The sequence below is a fragment of the Phycodurus eques genome, chromosome 9 (genome assembly GCF_024500275.1).
Source record: "Phycodurus eques isolate BA_2022a chromosome 9, UOR_Pequ_1.1, whole genome shotgun sequence".
NCBI classification, from domain to species: Eukaryota; Metazoa; Chordata; class Actinopteri; order Syngnathiformes; family Syngnathidae; genus Phycodurus; species Phycodurus eques.
In genome coordinates, this window is record NC_084533.1 from 27,059,620 (window position 1) to 27,085,963 (window position 26,344).

General features: G+C 45.6%; 1 protein-coding gene across 3 annotated transcripts in view; it reads left to right on the forward strand.

Annotated features, from left to right (window-relative positions):
* The first annotated feature begins 1,060 nt into the window (after nucleotides 1–1,060).
* The window catches only part of LOC133407532 (complexin-2-like), a 39,361-nt gene continuing 14,077 nt past the window's right edge, over nucleotides 1,061–26,344 (forward strand). The window contains exons 1-2 of one of the 3 annotated variants that reach the window (XM_061685530.1): nucleotides 1,061–1,361; nucleotides 3,150–3,257. In XM_061685530.1, the coding sequence (XP_061541514.1) occupies nucleotides 3,227–3,257 (31 nt within the window). In that variant the 5' untranslated portion in view covers nucleotides 1,061–1,361; nucleotides 3,150–3,226. Of the gene's footprint in view, nucleotides 1,362–3,149; nucleotides 3,258–7,644; nucleotides 7,886–26,344 lie in introns of those variants that run through there. The other 2 variants (XM_061685531.1, XM_061685532.1) reach the window with 2 other exon arrangements.

A 26,344-nucleotide genomic window follows, 5' to 3' on the forward strand; every position in this document is an offset into this window, starting at 1 on the left:
ATTTATTGTCATATGTTTTTATTTATAAAATTACAAATAGGATACTGTCGACTAACAGTGATTCTATAGAAAGAGCCAAGTAACAAAAAAGTCAAATAATCTCATCGTGTCCTGCCCCCACCCCGCTCCGTCGGAGACGCTCCGTCCATGGCCCTCTCTCGACTATTTGCTCGCATTAGCCTGACGTTTGCTTGTTTCTCCGTAAGCTTGACGCAGAGCGAGAAGCACTTGTCGCGGCGCTCGCGTGTGAATGACTTTTCTCTCCGTGGTCGTTTACTCCAGCTGTGCGGATGTACATTTTGAACAGGTTTGAAAAAATGACTTGCTGGAGATGATGATGATGATGATGATGCGTCTACTACTTTGCATTGCTTATTACCATTACCTTCATCACAATGTCTTGTTTTCCTTAAGTCGGGACTTTCAGTTGTACAATGTGGGGTAGTGTGTTGTTGTTTTTGTTTTTGTTTTAAACACCCAATAAGGTTCAAATGACATTAACAGTATGGAGAATGTTGAATATAACTTACCTTAGAAATCTTTTCCTTGGCAGTACCCAGTAAGCATGTCTGCGTTTTCTTTTTTGTTGTTGTTGTTGTTGTTGTTGCAGTTTTGTTCAATGCCGGACTTGGACTCGCGTCCTCTGACGCCAAGGCCCGAGCGCTTGCAGACTTCACCTGGCAGCGGGGCAAGAATTTCACACCTGAATGTACAACAAACCCAGTCTTTGCAGTAATCCAACAAGGCCCAATTACCCGCTCATTAAACTTCCAACTGACTAAATTGACAACCAACCCACTTAAGATATAACCGACTTGCCAAAAATCCAATCTACTAACTAACTAACCTAGCAACAAAATAAGTAGCAAAGTAACCAGCCAATCAAGCAATAAATGTGAGCGATTTTTTCGGTGGGTTCCCTTTCCACATGTCGCCCATCAATCATACATTTGCATTATTGGAAAAGCTTTTGAAGAAAATAGTGAGCGATCAAAAAAATGTGTGTGTTGCGGGGGGGGGGCATCAATCTGGATTGATGGGTCTCTCCGGCCATGTTGGGAGGGGGCGTAGACGGAGAGAGGAGGAGGAGGGTCGTTAGCGGGACGTTCCCCCTCCTGTGCTTCACGCGCTCCATCCTGTCACAGTGTGAGCCTCATCCTCCACTGTACACCACCTCCTCTTCCTCCTCCTCCCACTCGTGCAGGCAGCAGCAAGGTCGTCCTCTTCCTCCTCCTCCTCCTCCTCTTCCTACTCTTCCTCGCCCTTCTTCTCGTGCAGACGATGCGAGCGACGAGCTGCTAGGACAACTTCTTGTTTTCCTCCTCCTCCCCCCCTCGTGTTTCTCTCCGCGCGGATCGCAGGTAACATGATCGGCGTTCGATTCCGATGCTGATGTTGCGTGGGCGACGAGCGAGCCGGAGCGGAGCTGTCCACTCGCGGGGTGCTGAAACGTTCTGCTTTCCACAACGAAGTGCACGCGCGCACGCGGCGGTGTTTTTCCGCGCGCACGTCGCCACGCAGGCACATCGATGGGGCGGGGGGGGGGGGGGGGGGGGGTTAGGGGAATAATTTCCCGGGGTACACCTTTTTTAAAAAAAAAAAAAAAAAAAAAAAAAAAAAAAAAAAAAGGCGAAGAAGCTGACGGAGGGGAAGGATGGGGAAAGTTTGACCGCATGTGTGCACGCGCGGAGGTCACACAAAATTAACAAGGGGTAAACACGCGCACACACACACACCAAGCACATTTGATTGTGTGTCCGTATGTCAAATGTGTTATGGTTGTGTTTTATTTGTTCGTAATTGTTAGCCACTGTGTGGAAGTAGTGCACTGGGAGTGTGATAGGTTGGAGTTGTGTGTACTGGTAATGCGCCACTGTGTGGTAGTTGTGTGATGCTGGCGTGTTATTTGTGAAAGTTGCCCTGATTATGGTGGTTGTGTATTTGTAGTGGCGGTGGTTGGATGTGGCTTTTATTGCTTTGATATTTGGGAAGGTTGTGTGTTATTGTTTAGTACATTGTGTGAAGGTTGTGTATTTTTAAGGAACTTGTGTGAAGGATGTGTGGTTATTTTTTTAGTAAATTGTGTGAAGGTCATGTGTTATTGTTTAGTAAATCGCGTGAAGGTTGTGTGTGTTTTTGTTAATGTGTGCATGTTGTGTGTTTTTTTTCGTAAATCGTGTAAAGGTTGCGTGTTTTGAAGAAAATCGTGTGAAAGTTGTGTGTTACTTGTTAGTAAATTGTGCACTGGTAGTGTATAAAAAGTATACTTGCGTGTCGTGTAGGTTTTGTGTACTGTAATAATGCTGGTGTCTGACAGTTTTATGACGGTTGTGTAATATTCGCTAGTAAATTATGTGAAGGTTGTGCAACATTTATTCGGAAATGTGTGTAATTTGTATATTGTGTGAAGGTTGTTGGTTAGTTGTGAGTGAATTGTACACTGGTGGTGTTTACAGTGTGCGCTGGGAGTGCGCTCGTCGTGCGTTGGTTGTGGCTAACCAATTGTGCGAGGATTGTGTGCTGGAGTGTGAAGGTTGTTTGCTGATGGTGCGGTGTTGTGTGACATAAATGTGTACTGGTTTCGTGCGGGTGTGTGGTGATTGTGTGTTATTTGTTCAAAAGAATTGTGTGCCGCAGCATTGTGTGCAGTTGGTCTGTGAAATGTGTATCGGAGGTGTGCTGGCGTGTGGCAGTTGTGTACTGGTTCTGTGGCGCATGGATGTAGATTGTGTGTAAAAGTGAACATATTGTGTAACTATATAGAGATGTTGTGCTGGTTGTATGGAGATTGTGTAGTGCTTGTGTGCTGGTGTGTGGTTGCTGTGTACTGGTAGTGTGTAAGTCGTGCACTGGTTGTGTGCTGGTGTGTGGTTGTCATGTGCTGGTTATACATACATTGTGTACCGCTGATGTGTTAATCGTTAGTAAATTGTGTCCAGGTTGCTGTGTAAAAAAACAAGTGTGCTCGTTTTGCCAGGAGTTGTGCGCCGATGTCGAGTGCCGGCTGCGCGGCGGCGCCTGTCGACATCGTGCGGTTGCGGTTGCGCGTTGTAGTCATGTCAGCCGTTGGCCTCGCCGCCCTCCGGTCGCGTCGCGTTGTGCCGTTGTCCTCCATCCATCCATTGCACATCTTTTTGTTTCCCTCTCAGATCTCGGGACCCGCACTCGCCGGCGACCTTTGAATGTGACATCGCTCCGACAAGGCGGGGAATAAAAAGCCATCGGCATGAATTTCGTTATGAAGCAAGCGTTGGGAGGTAAGATTTATTGATTTGTTTATTTGTACATTGTGGCGCACGTGCAGCATGAGTCAGCAAATGTTTGTTTGCGATCGGGCTTCTCCTGTCACCTTCCGGGACCTTGCCGCTCGCTTATTCTGCGCGACAGTGACGTCACCCTCTCGAGGAATCTCTTGTGCAGAGTTTGAAGGCAATGTTTGCGCCGGTTGTGGAGTTATGGCATGAAGAGGTCAAGTCGTGACCTTGTGGAGCTGAGTTAAGATTTTGCTGTTTGACGGCGAGTCGCCAAACTTCACCGCCGTGCACACCAAAACGAGGATAGCTGTTTCGTAATTCTCTAGTGGTTCAAATTTAGCGGGAATAAGAAACAAATTGGAAGACGCCAGTACGCAAGGTTCAAATCTACTGGAGGGGCAATGGGAGGAAAAGCTCAAGGACAAGTTTGCCTTTGAAGAACAACCTAGAGAGGACAAAAATGAGCCTAAAATGGCAGCTGGAAGCCAAAATGGCAGACTTCCTGTGGGTTTCTGGGCGTGGCTACTTCAGACTTTTTGCGGGTCGACGCTTGACCGCCAAACCTGCCAATTGTCATCTCGCGAAACCAAAAGCGCTTCGGGGGGGGGGCTGAATTAAAAACAAAGCTCAAGATACATGTTCCCCGGGATGAATGACAATGAACGTGTTGACATTTGAGATAAACGACAAAGCCGTCAAAAAATTGCAACATATATTTATCCTATGAATAATAACGAGGAGGAAACGAAGCAATTTCATGGCGGCCTTCATAAAGACGCTTTCTAATCTGCCATCTTGTCATCTTCAAACGTGACGAGGTCGCTCCTACACGGCGGACAACTGCCGACCGTGTATGAATTTCATACATGAATATGGAGAGCGTTTGTGTGTGGAGCCTCCTTAGAAATGTATTTATTTATTTGTAATACAGTAATGTGAGCAATAGTTCAACAAAATATTGTCCTTGACTTCTGGTTTGAAAACTTGCGAATCATCTATTTGTTTGCGAATATGTGACGATGCGATGAGGCGACGACACGTTTACGTGATTCCACAGTCGTAACGGCCCCGTTAGCTACGATGTGGCCCGCGAGCAAAAGGAGTTGGGGAAATGCAATCACACCCCCCCCCCCCGCGGTGCACCTGATGATCTCTCACAAGGCGTTAACGTGCTGCGGCACACCAGTTGAGAATCACCGTTGAACAGTTCAACAAGCGTAAACACGGCCGCCGGTGCGGACGGTGTCAGTTTGCGGGCGCGCGGCTCAGCGTGCGTGGAAAGTTGACGCTCACGCAAACTCCTTGGCGAGGGTTTGACTTCCCTTCCGTCCAACTCACCACTTTGCAGTGCGCGGCGGTTTGGCTGCGGGCAATTATCTGGGCTTCTCCGTGTGAGCTACCGGCGCACGGTCACACTCCATCTGCTCGCACCCCGGGTCCGATTTTGATTTATGAACAAGTTTAGACGAAGGCCCTTATTATCTCTTAAACGCAACTTACACATTTCTTGGAATTTGTCGGTTCTTTTTTCTCTCTCGTCATTTGGCCCTTCCCCTTTTCTGCTGAAGCGATGTTTTTTTTTTTTTTTTTCTAGCTTGCGGGCTTACTTTTTTTTCACTACCATATCAAGTCAAAAAGAAATAAAATGTCTTTCAGGCTCTGATGACCAAAAAAAAAAAATCTTTTATTCCGTCTGTACGTGTGTCCCGCTACCAAATGTTCCAGTCCGAGGACTGCCACATACAGGTGCTATATAAATTTTTTAAAATGTATTTTATTCTAGGCGTTAGCACGGCCGCCTCACAGTTCAGAGGTCGCGGTGTTCAAACCTGGGCTCCGAATTTATCTTCAATTTTGGGGAATTTTGTGATCATGTAAAATGATTGTAAACAAATACAATAATAATGTGGCAACATTGCCTCAGTTAGATTGGCTGCTTCCTGTCTTGTGAATTTCTGTCTGAGCAGTTATCCAATCAGATTTAAGCACAGTCTGTTGTTGCCGGGTAAAACGAAACCTGCCTTTGGCGATTGACAGCGCTCGTGACCAATCAAACTCTTCGTTGGCGTGCGAGCGGGTGTGCGTGGCGACGTCAGCGTTTTTGCTGCCAATTGATTGGATGGCGAGCGGCTGAATATTTTTTTCTGGGTGACGTTATGCCGACTTGTCGCGCGTGTGTGGGGCAACTGCGGCTGCCAGTGTCGGGAGAACGACTGAATTGCGTTGAAATTTCGTTTTGCGGTGTCACATTTGAGTTTTTCGCGTGTTGTGAATGGTTTTCAAGCCGTGGCATCCCAATGATGGCGGTGCGAGGTGTTTTAATTAAGGCCTGTCGCTGTTGTCAACACAATGCGTCCGCATGCATAAAACATGAATGTGGAGTGGAACTGTATTGGATCCGATGCGCTTGTGTGGCGGACCCTCCTCATAGACTCCCACTTGTAAAGCTTCGGGCCAAATAGCTCATTGTGAGAAAAGTGGACAAATGACAAATTGATTCAATCGGCAAGTCAGGAAGATGGATGTTTGCGTGTAGCGCGTCGGTGTGTGCGTGCGTCCGCGAGAGAGCGCTCACGGCTCCCGCGGCGTCCGTGCCGGTCAAGCTTTATCATCGGCGGCGATCAAAAGCGCTCGTAAAAAGCCGCCTGCGTCCGTAACCTCCGCAACCCTGACGCCCTCGCTTCCTCGCTCCTCCTTTTCCCGCCTCATCGTCCCCTGGGCCGGGAGGAAGAGGCGGAAGATGAAACGGGACAAATTGCTCGTTTATAAGCTGTTAATGGGGGATGTTTTGTCTCCTCTGACTTCCTCCTTCCCAACCGCCTCGCCTTTTAAGCCATCACATGCTCCATCCGTCCATCGATCCCGCTGGTATCACATCCCGCGCTTCTCCGGGCCTTTCTTCTTGGCCAGCACCAGGCCTAAACCCCCTCCCGCCGCCGCCGCCTTTACCGTAAATCTGCAGGGCGAGGCGAGGAAACCTCAATCGGGAAGGCTCCAGGGAAAATGACGTGTGTGTGCCCGAGCATGTCAGGAAAAAGGGCGAGAGGCGTTTGAAAACGCAGCTGACAGCACATGACGAGTAAACGCAATCTTTTCTGAATTCTTATTCCAAAAAAAACAAGATCCCAGAGTGAAGTCATTTGATCCGGAAACAAACTTGTCGTCGTCACGAACTTCTAGAGGTGATATTCTGAGTACAGTACGGTAAACTCCCCGCATATTTGCCATCCGCTGCTGACGGACGAACCTATTTGTGTTTTGGTCTTTTTCCCGATTCAACATCACCTACTTGCTGTTTCTTGTGCTCTTTCCGTCTAAATAGGAAAGTAGTAGAGTCATTGGTGTTAAGGAAGTATGCTGCAGTGATGCTCGACAGAGAAACGAGCTTCGTATGCTGGGGGGGGAGCTAAGTTTAGCCTGGGTTGTCAGTGGAAGTTACAGAGAGCCTTCGCCGCATGTGCGTGTACACGCTCACTTCTGATTCTGTCATGGTGTGTTTTGCTTTGGGTTGTGTTTAGTTTTCTTCCATGTTTGCGGTGTGCTCATTCGATTGTGGCGTCCACCTGTTTTCGTCTAGCCCGTGTCGACCAATCGGCTTTCTGCAGCCACTCGCGTCTTGTCCAGGTGTTCCTCGTTGTCTCGTCAATCTGTTGGTATTTAGTTCGTTGGTTTCTTTTTCGGTCACGTTTGGGGTTTGGTCGAAGGCGAGGACGGCAAGGCAAAAACATGGAGGCAACGCGCTAGTGCAGGAGTATATAAAAAATTCTATACTTTTATTTTGTTATTGTTATTTTTTAAAGCGCTGTAATCGGCAGCAGCGCCATGCTGCTCAAATAAGTAAACATTGGTTCGGGCTTTGCTGTTTGTGTTTCTGCACGGATGGAGGGACGGACGGACGGACGGACGGATGGATTGGATGGATTGGATGGATTGGACGGATGGATGGAAATTGCACAGTCAGCACGTTTGTGTGACTCAATGCTGCTGTGTGCTTTTTTTTTTTTCCTCACCATTTGGTCAACCAGTGTTGTAATAATGAGTCAACGACAATAAAATACCCTTTAAGCACTCTCTTGATGTTAATGGTGAATGAGGAAGGCTGATAAAACATCCAATTTTTCAATTATAAAATGAAAGCAAGCGTTAATGCAGTGTGAAAAACACTTTTTCCACATATAAAGCATTCTACCACTCAAACACAAATGACAAGCTTAAGACAGCAGCTAGCCGATTGGTGGCTAGCGAGCTCGCTAGCCTGCTCACACTACTCCACATCCAAGGTATTAAGAGAAGATTAGGCTACGTCAAAGTGCCTACGTGGCGGCCATGTTGGCAGGGGCGAGGTTCCCATCAAAGACAATGCCTTGACTTTGATTTGGAGTCGTAACTTTCTGGTTTTCACGAGGTTTGCCCTTTTTTGGCCAACGCCAAAGCGTGTGCTATCAATACAGAACATTTGATTTAACACCCCCCAAAATATTTTTACCTGTGAACGGTTATTCCCAGTTCCCTTGTCGTAAGTGTGCGGCCTTTGACACAACAGTATACTCTGTTTTCTTGCTGACGACTTCGCCTTTACTAGCTTAGCGTTGCACGCAGCTCAAAAAGCGGTGTGTCGTATCTCCCTACAGGTATGTTCATATCATCGTATCATCTCATACTTACAAGGTGCTAGCTTGAAAGATGTTTTCCACTGTACTGTATTTGTTCACGTTCTAGCGTCGTCTCACGTTTCAGGCTTGCTTTCATGCCGTTATAAAGACGCTCATCCGAATGCTCTGCAGTTCTTTTTTAAGCGCATGGAGTCACCCTGGCACAGAACACAAACACTTCTTCTTGTGATATTTCATTTAAACAGGAGACGTGCGCTCAGGGCGCTGGGAATGAGACATCCCGTGTGTTATTTATCCCCTTCAGCACGTGCTCGCGGTCTCCCAAACAATTTTCCGCCGTCTCGGCCGAGCGGCGCCCGAGAAGGCGCGTGTACCTTCTGCGCTGAGATAACGCGACACGGGCTTTAAATAACACACGCTCCCTGCCGCCTTGCGTCGAGAGAGCGACGTTTGCGCACGGGTGGCCGAGCCCGGCCCGGCCGACAAATTCAAATGAGATTTTTCACACTTTGCAGGCTCGCCAGAATCACGCTTGCGGCCGCCGACACGGCGCGGCCCTTTTTAAATCCACTTCAAACCAAGAGAGGCCTTCTAATCCTGATGAATTGATACACGGTAATGACATCGGACGCCCACCGCCGCGCCGCCGATGCCAAAGGGGAAGGTTCTTTTTTAATGTTTGGCCGTGAGGTGCAAATATGACGCGTGAAAGGGGCAATATGAGGCGGACAATATAATTAATTGCACTTTAATTACTGTTATATCATCAGCTGCTCAGCCGGGAGCTCGTCCCTAGTTCCTGCTTGCTTCCTCACACATGAACGAACTTTCCAATTATGCATAATTCACTGGACTTGGCAGGCAGGCGTTAAATGCACCATGTGTTTTTGCTAAAGTGAGGGATGTTAGGCTCTCGTGTAAAATGCACCGTAAGCCTTACAGTTGAGCTTTCAATGCGCATGTTCGATGTTGCAGTGAACTCGAGGAGCCGAATGGCAAAATTGAAACAAAAACAAAATAATAAAATGGCTTTGCGTCCCAGTAGATACGTCCACTGCAACAGTCGAATTGTAACCTACAAAAAAAAAAAAAAAAAAACTGGAATGCTAAAACAATGCTAACGGAAAAGGGGATTCATTAATTTGGCAATCACATGCTTAAAACACAAAGTGTATTCTCCAGGGTTGTCCGCATTGAGTTTATTAAAACAAAGTAACAACAGTTGGCTAAATTCGAGAATCTTGGCTCGACAACCAGCCAAAATGATGACTTGATAAAACTGCTCATAAAATGGAATGTTCCTTTCATTTTAGTTATCAGGAATAGCGTTGCAGGATAGGAAGAAACAGAAAGACACGAAATCATCCAGTCGGGAAGGTCCACGGCACGCTGGGTCATCATGTCCGCGGTACGCGCCATTTGGATCACTGCGATATTACTCCTTTGGCCAACTATTCACGATAATCACCACCGTGCGCAATAGCAATAAACACGACTAGAAAAAAAAAAAAAAAAAAGATTTCAAAAAACAGATTAAAAAATATGAACACGTCACAGTGAGTGCATGTTCATTCGCAGTTGCTCTCTCAGGTGTTGTTGATTCATGATCCCATTTGGTATGTTGACATTCTCTTAAGTAAAAGCCCTTTGTCATAGTTTTTTTAATTTTTTTGCAACAAAGTCACAAATATATTACGCGTATACAAGCACAAGATGGATAGGGAGATTCTAGAGGAACAGCAGCAGCAGCTGGCGTCCTTCCAACTGCATCAATCCGAGCGACGTAGGCGAGGAGCGTCTTCCGACATTCACGACACCTTAATCACATCAGTGAGCAGACTTTTTTTTTTTTCTCTATTGTGCGTCCCCCGGGTGTCGCAGAACACCCGGGACGCGGGTGTGAAGTTTAACTACCCGACATTTCTTGGGAATCTGCAGTAGCCGGTTTACCTTTTCTTTATTTTATTTTTTTCCTCATTTCGATTGAAATCATTCCGATTGAAGTTTCCAGGTCAAATGTTTCAATGTGACGTGATCTATTCCGATACGTTTCATCAGAAGGGCCGCCTTACAGATGTGTCGCTGATAAGGCCGTTACGTCTTGCAATTGAGATGAAAATGTCTTTTATTTTCATCAAATGTTGCTAAAAAAACACACACTTTTCATCAACACGGCAGAAGTTTCACTCATAACACCTTTTTTAGAGTCGAAATTTGTCATTACTGACATTTTAACAGTCCAACGTTTTTGAACAGTCCCACCAACCATTTCGCTTAAATGTCGGCTGTAACGCACGACATTTCAGGTCTACAATTAAACTTGTGGCAATTCAACTGAAGTGATTATCACGCCATTGTTTATATGTCTTTATTCTGGACTCAGTTTTATGGGGGGGGGCGGGAACAAACAATTGAGAATCAGGTTTTTTTTTTTTTTACGAGGAGAAGCTTCTCTCTTCATCATGGGGGGTGCTTTTCTACCTCAGGGCCTGGACAGTTTGCTATCATCAATGGATAAATAAATACACAAGTTTATCAAGATATTTTGCAGAAGAACTTAAGGCCATCTGTCCAACAGTTGAAGCCAAAAGAGTATAGGTGTAGCAACGGAACAATGATCCAAAACACAGAAGCACATCAACAATAGAATGGCTTCAAAGAAGAAAATACAGGTTCTGGGGTGGTCCAGTTAAAGTCCTGACCTCAATCCCGTTGAGATACTTTGGCATGACATCGAGAGAGATATTTACACCAGACATCACAGGAATCTTGCTGAGCTGCAACAGTTTTGTAAAGAGGAATGGTCCAACAGTCATCCTGATCGTTGTGTACGTCTGATCTGCAACTACGGGAAACCTTTGGTGGAGGTTATGGCTGCCAAGGGTCAAGGGTCAACCAGTTATTAAATCCAAGGGTTCACTTGCATTATGCTCTTTAAAAATATGAAAACAGAACTGTTTGTGTGGTGCGAGCCCTGCAGCCTGTCGAGCCTTGGAGATTGACGGCTGATGTCAAATTGTTGAACATTTAAATGTTCATTTATCAAGGATCGTGTTTATATGGTACATTACATGTTTTGACTAAACTGTTTTTTCCCCCCGAAGTCAAAGCACTTATTTTCACATTATCGGGGGGACTCTTTCAAAGCTCGTCTCAAGCAAATCCCAGAAGGAAAAAAAAAATAACCGAAAGCAAAACTTGTTTTGAATAATCATTGTCCTTTGCGTTTTCTCAAAGCGAAGGGGAAAACTGATTAAAATCGTGAATTGGATTGAATTACTCCTCGTCATTGCAAGGAATAAACCAGAGAAGACAACTCTTGCTATGTTCCTTTGTTTGTTACAATAAAATATTGTAGAAAAAACAAAGGTGTTTAAATGTTTTCTTTGATGATATTAAATGATCTTACATTTTATGGTATTGTCCTCAATACTTGTACCTGGCAATAAACACCTATTTCTGAACAAAATATGCGTTTGACCAGTCAAAGTGTAATTGTTTTTTTTTTTGGAGGAGGGAGTCACAATTGGATAAATGCTTCCATGACAGCTCTGATGCAGTTAATTATGCAGGGTCTCAGTGTGAAAGAGAGCACAGAAGCAGCTTTTCGGAATAATTATGCATCTTTACCTGAGTGTCAATCAAAAAAAAAAAAAAAAAAAGAGTATTTGGGCACGGGCCTCGCTACGGTAGACACAAACACACACTGGTGACAAACAAACCGCAGCGGCGGTGACGGCTGAGCAGATTGACGAGACGCTCATGCATCTCAGCGCAGACGGGGCTCCTCGCCACCTCTGCGGCGGCTCTGCCGGGATGAGTCATTGTGTTTGCGCGGAATATTCGCACCTGCATTATGCAGCGCCGGCTGCGTCGAGACATTTGAAGAGGATGAACGGATTGGAGGGGGGGGGGGGGGGAACCGTATCGTGGCTTTGTGGGGACCAACCCCGTGGCCAAAACTGCAGTAAAGCGTGTGGACTCACTGATTGGATTGGATATCGTATCGGTTATAGACATTCCCTAAGGTTGAGAGTAAAATGTTGACACCCAGTCACACAACAGTCAACACGCAGACTGGTTAACGGTTAGCAAGTTAACAGACCAACAGCCGACTCCCACGTCACTCGCCAAGGCCAGGCCCCGCCACACGCGCTCAGTCACAGATGTTACGGTGTGGAACGTGAGGATCGCAAACTCAAGTGGACAAAAATAATACCTGCGCCTCATGTGCACATTTTGTTGTTCTAATAATGACTAATTGATTTTTATACCATTTAATTGGTGGAAATATTGATTCCAAGATTATTTGTTCGCAGCAGCCCTAACTCGAAATCGTTTAGATCAGGGGTGCCCAAACCTTTCGGCTCAGGGGCCACATTGCCGTAAAAAAATTGTCATGCGGGCCAGCATTAATTTGACATGCTACCGACGAGGGGAATGCTTTTTTGTATTTTTATTTTACTGTTTTACTATGCCGTCTGCTGCTAGGTAGATCTTATAACTGCCTGACCTGGATAAATGAAGGTTAAAATAAAAATGAATGGAATGCAAAATAAAGTATTTTTATGAAATTTGACTCAAACTCAAACTCGATTCATCAGAATCAACAAACAACATGTTTGCATTCATGTGAAGGGCGATACTGAGATCTCGACTGCAGTCAATGGAGCAGGTCTGGCTCAAAAGCGGTGGTTTTAATGCGCAAGATGTCACTTCGTCTTGTCCTCGCGCGGTTCTTATTCATGTTCATGACTGAGAATGTCTTCTCACACAAGTATGTCGAGCCAAACGAGCTCAACATTTTCTTAGCAAATGTACGAATCTCGAATCTTTTGTAGCTCTACCTCCTTCTTCGCTTACTTTGTGACACACTAGGGTTGATAATCCACTGTGCTCGCCGACCGTGGCAGGTGCGCCATCCGTCATAATCCCCGTGATTTTATTGCACTGTAATTTTATGTCATCTACGGCGGAACAAACAGAAGCAAATCAATCTTTCCCTCTTGTTTGGTCCTGAAGGCTCTGGAGGTCAAGTAGCTCTTCACGCACGTTCATTTCACTGTCCACTCCTCTCGACAAAAATCAGTAACTGAGCGCTGTCGGATGCGTCCGTGCTTTCGTCACAGGCTCACGAAAACAATTCAAACTCCACTCCTTTTTGCGTCCAACTGTCTCTTAATATCAGAAGAGACTTCTTCGCTCCTTCGTGCCACGGTGCTACGAGCCAGGCAAACATTGGCGAACTGTTGCTTTTTCTCAGGACAAATGTTCTCCACCATTTTCATCACACAGTCTTGAATAAATTCACCCCCAGTAAAAGGTTTGCAGTGCTTGGCAATCAGCGTTGCCACCTCGTAGCTCGCCTTTGTTGTATTTTCATTCGACTCACTGGCTCTTGTGAAAAAGTGTCGCTGTGCCGCTAAACCGGCTTCCAGTTGCTTCCGTTTTTCACTGCGTTCGTTCCCAGTTAGCTAGTCGTAATTAGCGTGTTCCGTCTGGTCGTGCCTCTTTACATTGAACTCCTTGAACACAGCCACAGTCTCTTGGCAAATTAGGCAGACGCAGTTGTTTCGAAACTCAGTGAAAAATTATTCAGACTTCCATTTGTCCTGGAGACGTCGGCCCTCGCTATCAACTTTCCTGTTCTTACTTCCGGTTGCCATTTTAGAAATGGGCAAAAAACAGATCATGCGCAAAACGGCCCCGCGAGAGTTCAGCCACAAGTTTACTGCCATCCTGTGGTGAAATATAGAATTGCGCGTGTATTTTGTACTGCCGGGCCACATATTATTGGTTTTATGACAGAGGCTTCGGGCCAGTGGAAATATGAACACGGGCCGGATTTGGCCCGGGGGCCGGACTTTGGGCATGTCTGGTTTAGATTCTTGTTCTCGTTCTGAAAGAGAACATTCAAACTCATTTGGATTCGTATTTCAGCTGAACAATAACGTTCTATAGCATTCACTTAGTTGCTTTTCAATACTAGAATAATACAAATCATTGAGGAAGCGCCGTTCCCTAAAATAAGCCGCGGTGACGTGGCCGGTGTCCCTCGGCTTGGCACGGCGACAAGAACTGGATGTCTTTTCCCTGGCGAGGGTTCAAAGCCGGCAGCCGAGCCCAGTCGCGCGGTCTTGAACGCCGGCCAAAATGGCCGCCCTCCTCGATACGTCGTCCGCTCGCGATGATGCCTCGTGCCCCCCCCCCCCCCTGCAGTCGCCGGCAAACAAACGATCCGGCCATCTCCCCCCCTCCCGGGGTCTTGTTTGCAGCTCTTAGGAGGCTTGATGGACCCTCGCGCTTTCATTTTCACCATCGCTCAAGATGAAGCAGAGCTGCTGTGATCTCCTTTTTATCTCAAATAATATCTCATACAGAAAAACGCCTCCTGGCCCGCTCGCTGGACTGTGACTGACTGATAACGCAGACGGCACCGGTAACATTCTGCCTTTGCAAAGATTCATCGATGGCTTTTCCAGAGGCGTTCGTCTCCCAACATGCGGTTGCAGTTTGCAGCGGCGTACGACTGCACCGCGACCGGTTTCCCCCCCATTTTAAAGATAAAGACGTTGAAAGTGTCTGTGACGCAATAAAGCAGCACGGTGGCCGGCGGATGAGACGCCGCGGCGAGCGAGAAATGACCAAGCCACCCTGCTGGTCCAGTGTGTGGAAACACTTTCCCTTTTATTATTATTTGGATTTGTCTAATCTTGTCACATGTCAGATTTTTTTCACAGCAATGTGAACCGTAGAATTCAGATCCCCCCCCCTTCAAACCCGACCCAGGCCTGTCTCGTTTGTGGATGCGCATTTGATCTGCATCCGATACGAGCGCAGCCTGGACGCTCAGGTTGCGCTCATCCGACCTATATGTCATCCAAAGGTGTAAACCGTCACAATTGCCCTTTTTTTCCCCCAAATGTCCCCTCGACAGCAAGTATTATACGTATGTGTTAGAAAGTGTGGAACGTTGTGGTCCGTTTGGACCGACTGCTGTTGACCGTCGCGCTGTTAAAAGGTGTTAACGGCCATCACTTTACTTGCCAGCGTCTGAATTTAACCCCTGCGGGAGGGCTCTGTATGCGAAGGTCCGAGGAGGTCAGGAATTCGATCCCCTTTCAATCTGTTTTGAGGTTCGACGCTAACGCAGCGGACGCGCTTGTTCTTCCCGCTTGTAAATCCTCTCCGTGTCCCGCCGCTCGTCATATGCCGAGCGTCCCGAAGAGACGCTCACGTGTTTCCATGCCCCGCCGGGCCAAGTCAAGCCGAAAACGCCGTCGCGATGTCGCGCGGTTCCTCGAGGCGGAACCGGGCTGTCGCTTTGGAGGCCGTGCGGGCCTGGGCCATGTGGCGGAGGGGAGGAGGTCAAAGCAGGAGGTCCGGAGCCCACGAGGCTGCTGGTAGGACGACAGCGGTAACAGTTACCATCTGTCTTGTGAAAAGTAAAAAATAGTAGAAATAATTTTCTGTATTTTTTCCAACCTTTAATCCATTTCGATAACAGTGATACAGATCTTCCAATGTCGTCGTAAGAACCTCGGGTGGTCTTTGGGTAGGCCGAATGCATTTTTTGTCGATTATCGTAAAAACGTTGCCTGAGGGACCATCTTGTTTGATGGCTGTATATTTGCGAACATGACAATGCCCAAGTATCATTTCGTCAACCCAAATCTTTGTTTAACCAGAAAACAAAAACCCATCGAGACCGAGGTCTCTTTTTCAAGGGCGATCGAGTCAACAAGGCGGAGCAAAATTCACGTCAAGTAAAAATAGTCTGTTTTGGGCAGAGTTGAGTACAAGAAAAAAATATTTAAAATCACGATGCACAAAGTACAAGCTCCACGTACGGAGGTCCAAATCTTGTCCTGTGCCGTTGTAGTTGAAAGTCACACAGGTTGATGGCAAAAACAGGAACAGATCTAATGACCTTCAAAATGAAACCAAAAAACAGAGTCTGCGTGCGGTAAATCCTTCACTAAATTACGTTTCCGACGAGTTAACATGACCGACGTAGTGCCAAGAGTGTACCGCTAGCGATGACGTCCGGTGGCCAGAGGCTCAGCCGCACTGTGTTTGTTTACGGAGTGGGCGTGGCTAGCAAACGATGCCGTTATGCTTCCTGTCCGTACCCAAAAGTCCAATTAAGAATACGTGTACTGTTACGAGCCTTCTTAACGCGTATGCTCAATTTTTCAGCATGTCAAGCATCATATTTTTAAATACTGACCTTTTTGTTTAGCCATTTTCAGTCCAAAACATTCTCGTGTAAACATCCTCTGAGTCAACGTACGGCGCTTTTCTACCAACGAGGAACTCGGAAGTGCTTCAACCATCAGCTACGGCAACTGTGGAGGTTCCGTATTTTGCTCGAGGATACTTCAAGATGGCCACGTGGTGACTGCAGATGGAACTCGCAACCTTTAGGCCGTGAGGCAACCTGCTGATCTTTTTTTTTTTTTTTCTCACTGTGAGCCGATGATAAATGTGTTTTTCGGAAATTCTCGGGTTATTCTTCTTTGCCAGGGCCAGATACCTTTTTTTTCTTTCTTTCTTTCTTTGTTTTATGAATGAAATCAATCCGCACTAGTCGCGCTCCAAGCAAGCCACCGCATATTTTGTGATGTGACAGATGCTCACTCTGTTGTCTGCCACAGTTTGATAGTTTCCGTGGCCTAAATCTCGGTTGCCATGGCAGTCACTCCCTTGAAGATCGCTTCTATCCCGCCTCCCTGCTCCTTATCAAAGGTCCGCACCGCTCTCAGGAGTAACGACGGGTTCGTTTGACCCGCTGAGCGTTTTACATTTTCATTCTCGCGGAGCATTTCTTATGTTGGGCCGGATTTGGCTTGTCTGAGCTCGGGTGATGTCTCCGGGGGAGATGACTCACTCTGTCCTCGGGCTGATTCCAAGCCGCCGGCTCAAGTCTGGGGTTGTTTTTTGTTGTTTTTTTTTTGACACACAGCTCTGGTGGCACTGTCGGAACACACACACACACGCACGCTCTTGCGGCATTCATCTCTGTTGTGTTTGGCTTTCAAAGAGTAGTAAAGTCGGGGGGGGTTGAGGGTGGCTGCAAACATCAGTAGGAAGCCCAAATGCAGGAAAACAACTGTAATATATATATTTTTTCCCTCCTTGACTTTGGAGCCTATTTAATTGATTTGCCGCATACACTTTACTGTGCACGTTGTCATCAGGTGCAGTAGCGTAACTTACAAACAAAACAAGTCTTATTGAAGAAGGGGAGAAAAGCAATGTGCCACAATTTGTTTCAAAGCTGTTTTTGTCAGGTAACTTAAAAAATGTAGACATTTATCTCGTCTCAATCAAGGCTACTTTCACACCTGTAGCTCAATTTATTTGGTCCGAACAAATAGATGTTTTGTATCCACTTGTATCCATTTCGTAAATGCTTACATTAATGAACAAAAGCAGAACATTTGAGACAAAAAAAAATTCAATAATGTTTCAAGTCTTTCAAGATTGGGAGTTACTTTTGAATCACTCTGTGCAAATAACGTAATAAAGTAATCCGCAAAGTCAAAACCCACAGTAAGGTTGGATCACGCACAGGCGCGAATTACGACGTACTCGACCTACGACGATTTTTCACAAAAGTGGGTCTTCTCCGTGGAGGCAACCAATCCGAGAAAAGGGGGAGAGGTCTTAGCCAAATATGGACAAAGTGGCTACGAAACTGGGTCAAACAGAAGTAGCTCTCAGAGGGGCCTTTTCTGGACACTTGGATGACAAAACCAAGGTGTTTTGAAATGGACACTTTTATACTAAGTCCATGTTAGTGAGTCACTCTATGGAGGTCTAAATAGCCAAAATGTGGGATCTTTAAGCTAACGTTTTTTTTTCATGGGTTTTTACAGTGCACAGGCAAGAATTACAGTCCATGCCTTCAGTGTTGTACCACGTCGTGTCATAACATGACGTCCAGCGCTGAGTGCTACTGGATGTCGATGCAGAGTTTGAAGGTTGATCGTTATCGGAACATCTATGCTAATTCCCTTTAGCCTATCGATGGCGGTTTTCATGATGACAGCGTTACGTTTGTACAGTATACTCTTAGCATATGATTTAGTTGAAATGTTTGGCGTTTAAACACACGCTTGATTGTTTTATGCGTTACAGTTTCTCAGTAAACTTCAAACCGGGAGTGATGCGCTTTGCCTCTTATTTGCAGAACTGTGCGAGCGAGAGGGTTTTCATTTCCTTTTTGATGCTATATGATAGTCTCCCATTCCTTGACAGCGGGAGAGTGAAAACGGTTTTATTAAGTTCATGTTTTAATAAGTTTAATTGTGTTTAGAGCATGTTGAAGGGGTAAAACTATAAAATAAGTTAGACAGTGTCTCTATATTGCAGTTTTTTTTACATATCCTGGGTGGCTCTGGAACATATCTCCTGCGATAAACGGGGGTTTGGATTCCCGAATAACGCCCCACGAATTAGCATATCGTGAAAAGGAACTTCGCGTTGAATTAAAACGGACTCCGTTCTTCGTCTTATTGAGACAGAACCGGTCCACTGCAAGATTCCAACTCTGTGGGAACCATGTGGGAAGAAGACCTGTTTTCTTGGAACTAATCCACAATCAATTCCACACGGTCAATAGAATGCTCAACAATTCATTAATTGACCACTCTATCTGCTCCTGTGAAGAGCCCCAATTCCCACCAACACGCTCTTGTAGAAGTCTTCCAAGAAAGTCTCTTGCAAAGTGGGGAAACTCCACATTTCCTTCACGGTTAGCTTCCCGGGCGCTCGTCCTAGTCCGTATCGTATGGCCGCCTATTTGTTCCGTTGTGTGCATTCGCCATGTAGACGGCCACAAACAAAACCTAAAGCGCAATTGCAGCCGGCCGGCTTAGAGATCAGAGCGCGTCGTGCCCTTCACGAGGTGCCAGGCTCTGCAACGGAGAGTGACCCGGACACAGAAATGATGCCAACTGACACAATGGAATTCTAATTAGCTTGCAGATGTGAAGCGAATGGCAAGCGCCTCGGTTTTGGGTGGGGGGAGCGGGTGGCACGGCTAAATGTGTCTGTGGCAAATTAGCTGCGGACTAGCGTGAGCATTCAAATAAAAGCGTCCTTCTCACTTGTGCAAACACCTCAACAATGCCCGAAACATCTCATCAGCACATCAGACGGAATGTGCAATGAGCCCGAGCACATTAAAGCCACCAAGAGGAAGGAAGAAATAATTATATATATATATATATATATAAAAATATATATATATATATATATATAGATTTTTTTTTTTTTTTTCCAAAGGTGATGAATCCCAAGCTCTATTTCGCATCCAACATTCTGTTTGATGAACTTTTGATTGCGAATGTGAATTACTCGATTACTGACAACCACCAGAAAACCGCCACACTTTCTTTCTATCCGGAAGGAGCAAAGGCTCAAATTAAAAACACTTCAATCAGTCCAGAGGTTCCGTGGTCCAATTAATAGCTAGAATGACTTCAATTAATTGGCAAAGTCAAAGCCCAAAGTGCGCCTGCTCAAGCATGGGCGTGCAATGTCGTCGTGTCGTAAAATCAATATGGTCGCTCCTCCTCATTAACTCATTCACTGCCATGGACGTTTATACTCGTCAATTAGAATCCAATGGACGAATATATTCATCAAGTACTTTTTTCGACGGGCGGTCGTGGAAAAGGGTCTCAGCCAGCTTGTCTGCGAAATTCAGGTTTGTAAACAACTGTAATGACCAACGGATCCCCGTAGATGGCGACGTTGCATTGCTTTGAATTTGAGATCAGCACAGCTTTTGAGTAGAAGGAGGTAGAGAAATGCTAACATTGCTAGTGCTAAATGCTAATGCTGGAAGTCGGACAAGTTTCGGTACTTTGCACTCGAACACAGTATGTAGTTTGACACCATGTAAAAAAAGCCACCGACGTTCAACTCGAGCCACGCTGTGAGTCACCGTCTCGCACGGCACATTTCTTAGTTATATGTCTTATAAATAAATGATTAGTTTTCACATTAAAACGGCTGATTATTAAAGATGGTGATACGAAGTCTGGTCTTTCTTTTGGTAGATCCAATGCTTTTATTACGGAACAACACACTATTCTGTGGGTCTTACATGCTGTAAAATGGCTGACGACATGGGGAACTCTGCTTTAATAACGTCTGTCCGGAATGTGTTAATGACAACCGCCACGTAGCACAAAAAAATAAAAGAATACAAGAACTAAAAATGATGTTAATAGTGAAAGCCCACGGTACACTCTGTCACATACGTTTATGGCCGTGCAACACGGACGTGTTGGATAGTCAATACAATCGCTCATCAAGCATGACGATCCCTCCTCCTCCCATTTCTCAATGGTAATTGCGTCCTTGCACAATAGTAACAAAGAGTACGAGTGCAAAGAATCCGAAAAGTCAAAGCCCGCAGCACACTCCAATCATGAATGGGCGCCCGATGTCGTCATGTCGCGCAATCAATACGATCGCTCCTCCTGTCAGCTATTAATGATAATCACCCCGCTTGCGCAGTAGAAATAAACCGTACGAGTGGAAATAATCCGCACTTTTGGCCGTATGCTGTCGAAATGATGGCATCACTGGCAGCCGGAGAGACAGAAGCGCTCATTCTGCGTTCACGCTGATTATGAGCAAGCGCGGCCAGATTCGTTATCATGGCCGCCGCGCACTCTGGACATCAGTGGCACTTTTTTTGTTGGACGAGACGAAGCCGAGAGGAGGTATCTTTATCGGCGCTCATCTAACAGAGACACAATGGCCGCGTGCACCCCGACTATTGTGGAGACGACGGCCGCTTAACACACTGACTGTAAAACGTGTCGAGTCACAAGACAGCGCTCTTCAATCCCGAAGCGCTATTGGCTGTCGTAAAGCATGGACTCTGCTGCTTCAATACGCGTTGGCTTCATATTGCCAGCCATCAATCAAACGGCATACCCCGACATACATATATAGCTAACATCATCTGGCCAACTAATCCATCAATGATTGCGTTCAGCTAACCTTTGCATCCATCCATCCGATGCACTAATCTCTCATCCTTTCAACTAAACTTACCCTCCGACATAGCAACCTACCATTCATGTCCCTAAATACATACAACTGGCGTATCCATATCCTGTACTGTATCCAGCTCATTTACCCATCCATCCATAGCTCCATTGATTCATCATTCATACATTACCAAATGCATACGACTGAGCTATCCACCCAACCCTCCATCCATCCATCCATCATCAACCTAACCTGCCCGTCTGCTAACGTATCATCCAATTTACTAACCTATCCATCCAACTATCCATTCATATATCCCTAAATACTTCCGACTGACCAAGCCACCAGTCATCCAACCATTCATCATGATCCAATCATCTAGCCGGCTAGCGCAGCCATTAAACTAACCCCATCCATCCATCCATCCATCCCACTAGCTCAAACAGCCAAACAACTAACCTGTCAATCTCACATCCATTCAACCATCCATCCATATCATAAATACATACAACACACCCTACTAACCTACCTAGCCATCGATCCATTGAAGTACCCTGCCGAGCCATCCAACAATCACCCAACCGTCTAAATGCATACGACTGACCCATCCGCCCACCATCCAAGCGTTCGTCCATCCCGCCTACTCAAACATCCAACCATCCTGAAAACAAACCTGCCATCCATTCAACTTACCCATCATCATCCCACTAACCCACCCGTCCATATGGCCATACATAGCCATCAAACTAACCTACTTATACATCGAGCCATCGTTCACGAAACAAAAAGGAACATTTGTTTGCAGCAGCAAATCTGTCGTCAAAACGTGTGAAGTCGTGACGCAATTGCAAACAAGAACAAGGCTCATTTACGATTCAGTGACAGCATCATGCTAATTGAGCTGAGAAGTGTTGATTACAATCAGTTTCTTGTGTGAGTCAGTGGGAGGGGGAGGGGGAGGGGGGGGCGAAAGAAAAAAGGAACGCGTACGCTAGCTTCTGTACGTCTTTCTTTGAACTTCATCCAAAGCGACATCGGTTGAGCGACACCTCGCAGCTCCGAGTTAGCCTGCTAAAAAGCTGGCACGCTGGCAGACCTCGGGGGTCACCCGCCTCCGTCCGCCACCGGCCTTCATTTTCCGACTTGTCGCAACCGTTCACGTCCGGGCGTTTCGCTCACAACACGCACACGCACCGCGTCTCGGCCGCGTTGGTGTGAACACAACACCGGGCCCCTGAACACAACGTTCTGAGCAACATGAGCTGGACGGAGTAAGCGGGCAGCTGTAGGCGTGATCATGTGATGTGTTAGAAAAGCGCGAGTGGGCTTTCGTCTTGGTACAACGCCAACGGAACTAAGTGGAAAGGCCTCAGCTGCACTAATATGGAAATATCTCTTCCTCCCGTTGGGGTACATTGGCTCGATAGTCGGGCTGTCCCGATCCGATATTTGATATTTGAAACGAGTATGGTGTTTTATCGGGGATGGGCCTAAAATGTCAGCGACGAGCAGTTGATACGGTATCAGATCAATATCGGTATCTGCCAGTAGTCAAGGCCGCGATATCGGAATCGTGTCGGAAGCGTATCGGGACGTGCCTCGATTCCCGTCTTCCGCATCCACCGCATAGCCTGGAACCGATGTAAATAGTAAAGGAGGACAGTCACTGGGGCCAAGGTGGCTGAGAGACAAAGCATTGCGTTTCGGGGCGGAGCTAAGTTTAGCCAGGGTTGTTAGTGGAGTGTTTGCCGTATGTGCATTTACATGCGCAATCATCTGTAACCCATTGATCTTTTGGGATCATAGTTTGAGGCTTATTTATGATTTTAAACTATCAATAAAGGCAATTCTAAACCTTTTTGGGCCATCAAGTACTCAAGGTTTTTTTTTTTTGCATTTCACAACAGGGCTCAGTCCCTGTCTTGCAGGGGAATTCTGTGCATTAGAACCAAGCGACAGCCGAGGCTAGCAAGGCTGCTCGCACAGACCTCAGCTTTCAGCTCCTGTTGCTTTTACTTTGATATAAAATGAAGTTTGCTTTTTTGCTGCGGCGTCAGAGTGAGACATCTGCTGCTCGGCGGCGAGCAAAGCGGCGTTGTGTTACCACGGTAATCCCTTGTGATGATTTTTTTTGCCCCCCCCTCGACTGCTGCTTCATGAATCACTTCTGTATCGTAGTACAACGATCGTTTTCTCTGATTGCTTTGAGCCTTGGACTCACGGAGAGCACCGGAAAAGACACAGTGTTGCATTCACTACATATTTGTTCTTTACACAAATAACAAAGTGATACCAAAACATGACGTCGGGCTTGTGCATCGAGGCTAACGTTGCGCGTACGCCTCTCCATTCGAGATGCTCCTGCGAGGACCCGCATTCCCACCATTAGAAGCTCAGCGTGCGCCGCAGTTCTAATAATACCTGGCGGCGTTCTGGCCGACCTCGCCCTTGACGGCCTCCCGTTATAGTCGCCCGGCGTCGGATGTGTGCACTCGCCGACTTCGCCCGATTGAAGAGAACAGATCTAATAGCGCGGCCGAGGTCGCGTCAGGACAAATTGCGTGCAAGCCGTCCTCCGTCAACACCAAGAATCCTGTGAAAGTTTCACGTGAACGTGATCGCTGCTATCAGTATTATGACTGTCATCATTTCGAAAAATGGAACTGGCACAAGTCTAAACACGTCGTACAAATTGCTCAGTTTGAGAGCCAGTGCAATAATGCTAAAAAAGGATGACAAAGATATGTTGAAATACACAAATGTTCACAAATATTAGACAACAATTTTAAAAAATGTTTGAAAAGAAACCAAATATTTGACCAAAAGTTGGCAAATATTCATTTGAAAAATAAAACTAAATACAAACCCTGGATACAATTACAAAGAAATATTTAAAAAAAACTAGACCAATATTAGCGAAAATACAAAAATATTAGACAGAATATAGACGAATAGAAGGAAAAAAATAAATACAATTAAAAATAAAATAAGAATACACAAATGTAAGACAAAAGAAGCTCCAATATTACTTTGAAAATACAACTGCGTTATACAAAAATACAATTGAAAATATTTGGAAATACTGGACAATTACAGAAATGGAAAAATAAATACAAACTATTACACAAAAAATACAGAAACATTAGAAAAATACAAATGGATGATGACAAATTAGACACATTTGAAAACCTCAACAAATATGAAAAGTACAAAATATTAGACAAGCGACACAAATGTTGGAGAAAAATAGATGAAATACACAAATATTGGACACAAATCAAAACAAATACACATATTACAAGAAATATCACACAATTGTTCGAAAGTATACAAAAATACCAGCTGAAAATATACAAATATTAAGAGGAAGTACAAAATATTAGAAAAACGATGTGCATCGTCAATGGGTCATTTGAGTTGTATTATCATGCAGCGGCGCTCGTAATATAACAGGAATGTTCAAACGACTGAAAGCGCCTTCGCCGTCTCGTTGCTCATCTCACGCTTCGCACAAAAAAACCGAGACGGACGGATTCTTGCTTTTTGCGCCTCGCTCTTTTGAAGAGGCGCTTTTGCACGAGGAGAGCTTCAAAGCGGCCGAGCGAACGTCAGAGCGCTTGTACGAATCCTCCGACGTCAACGCTGCTCGGGATGTGGGCCGCAGCGCAGGCGGGGAACGGCGCGATGGGATTGTCTTCGGTCGCGCTCCTTCGACCTCGGTGAAACCCCGGCGAGATTATCCGCCTTCCGAAACTTTTTGTGATGTACTCCCCGGCTTGATCGTCACTTATTTATAACACAATGCCTGCCTGGAAAGTGCGATTAAAAAAAAAAAAAAAAAAAAAAAGTTCCCTCGAGTTGTTGTTGAGTACGCCCACTGACGCGCTTGCATGCAGGAGAAGCCAATATAAAAATGTGTTAAAAAAAAAAAAAAAAGTAGTCCGAAGGCTTGTACACTTTATGTAGCAAAAACACGATCTGTGTAATATATAATACAATAAATAGTGGGATAACACCAGCAGTATTATTAACTATCAGTCGTGCAATGACAGCTAAACATGACGGAATACGATATACACAGAATGCTCGATACGCAGATGCGAATGGGAAGGAAAAAAAACCCAGCGCGAATAGTCAGCGGCATTTGATGTTGCGCGAAAAACGATGGGTGTCAATAAATATGAGAATGTGTCAAAGATGACGCGTTTTCCCACAGCGGGCGCAGCGAATCACCAGCAAGAATTTCAAAACGCAAATAAAAGCCACGCAAACGAGCGGGCCGTCGCCCGGGCGGCAAACGCAGGACGAGGCCGCTGACAAAGCGGAGAGGTCGGAGTTCACGGCGGACGGGCGGAGGACGCTGATCAAGCTCCCGCGCGCGCGCACACACGCAAAGCCAAGAATCAACGCTGCGTGTTTGATCATGAGAACGAGCGCGGTTTTATTACGCGCCGTGACATCATTAAAATGGAGGCCGCAGGAAAAGAGTTATTCCTCCTCATAAGTGTCAAGCCGCTTCCCGAGGCGGAATAAATCACGGCGGCGGCGCCTCTGCACGCGCCGACGCGGCGACGCGCTCGCTCTGCTTTCATCGCCCGTTTTTATTGCAAGGACGCCGCCGTGTAAATATTTGTCGTCTTTCTACGACTTGTTTCACGCCGCTTTCATCATTCACAGCGTTAGGTGCGCCCACAAAATGGGAAACCTTTGCCGGTTACCGTAGCAACGTGGGCGGGTCAAACGACGAGCTGCCGAGGACAGCGCTCGGTATCGTGCGCTCATAAAATGAGTCATTCATTCTCAAAAATGCACATTTTCCTTCACAAGATTACTTTTGTTTTTTTTCCTCCAGCAAGTCTAACTTTAGTCTCTTATTAAGAACAAATAGGACTATTCTGACTATGACGATTAGGATGACAACATTTTTCCTCTAAGAAATGAACGAAAGATGGAATTCTTTAGGATTACAACTCTTGTAATAGTAATTTAGTCAACATGGCATTACTTAAAACACAACTTTATTCTGGGAAAAACTTGCATCTCATCAAATTGCCAATATGACTTTTGAAGATGAGGACTTTTTTTGCGGAAATACGAGTGTTTGGTTGTAGAATTTTGAACGTTTTCCCTGAAAAATTACAATGTATCTCTTATTGTTATGACTTTATTTTCCTCAAAAATGTTAATTTATTCTTAGAAATGTTGAAATTCTAACTTGTATTTCCTCCAAAAAAAATGAATATCTTTTGCAAATTTTGCCTTTTTTCCCCGCTGGTTATGTGAGATTTTACTCTCATAAAATTGTGACGTTTTACCACCAAAACTTGATTTTTAGCTCATAAAATTAAGACATTTTCCTCCGACAAGTCTGACTTTAATCTCTTATATTACAGCACCCCCCCACCCCAAAAAAAAACAAACAATAAAAATGACTGTATTCTCGTAAGATTACCCTCCCAG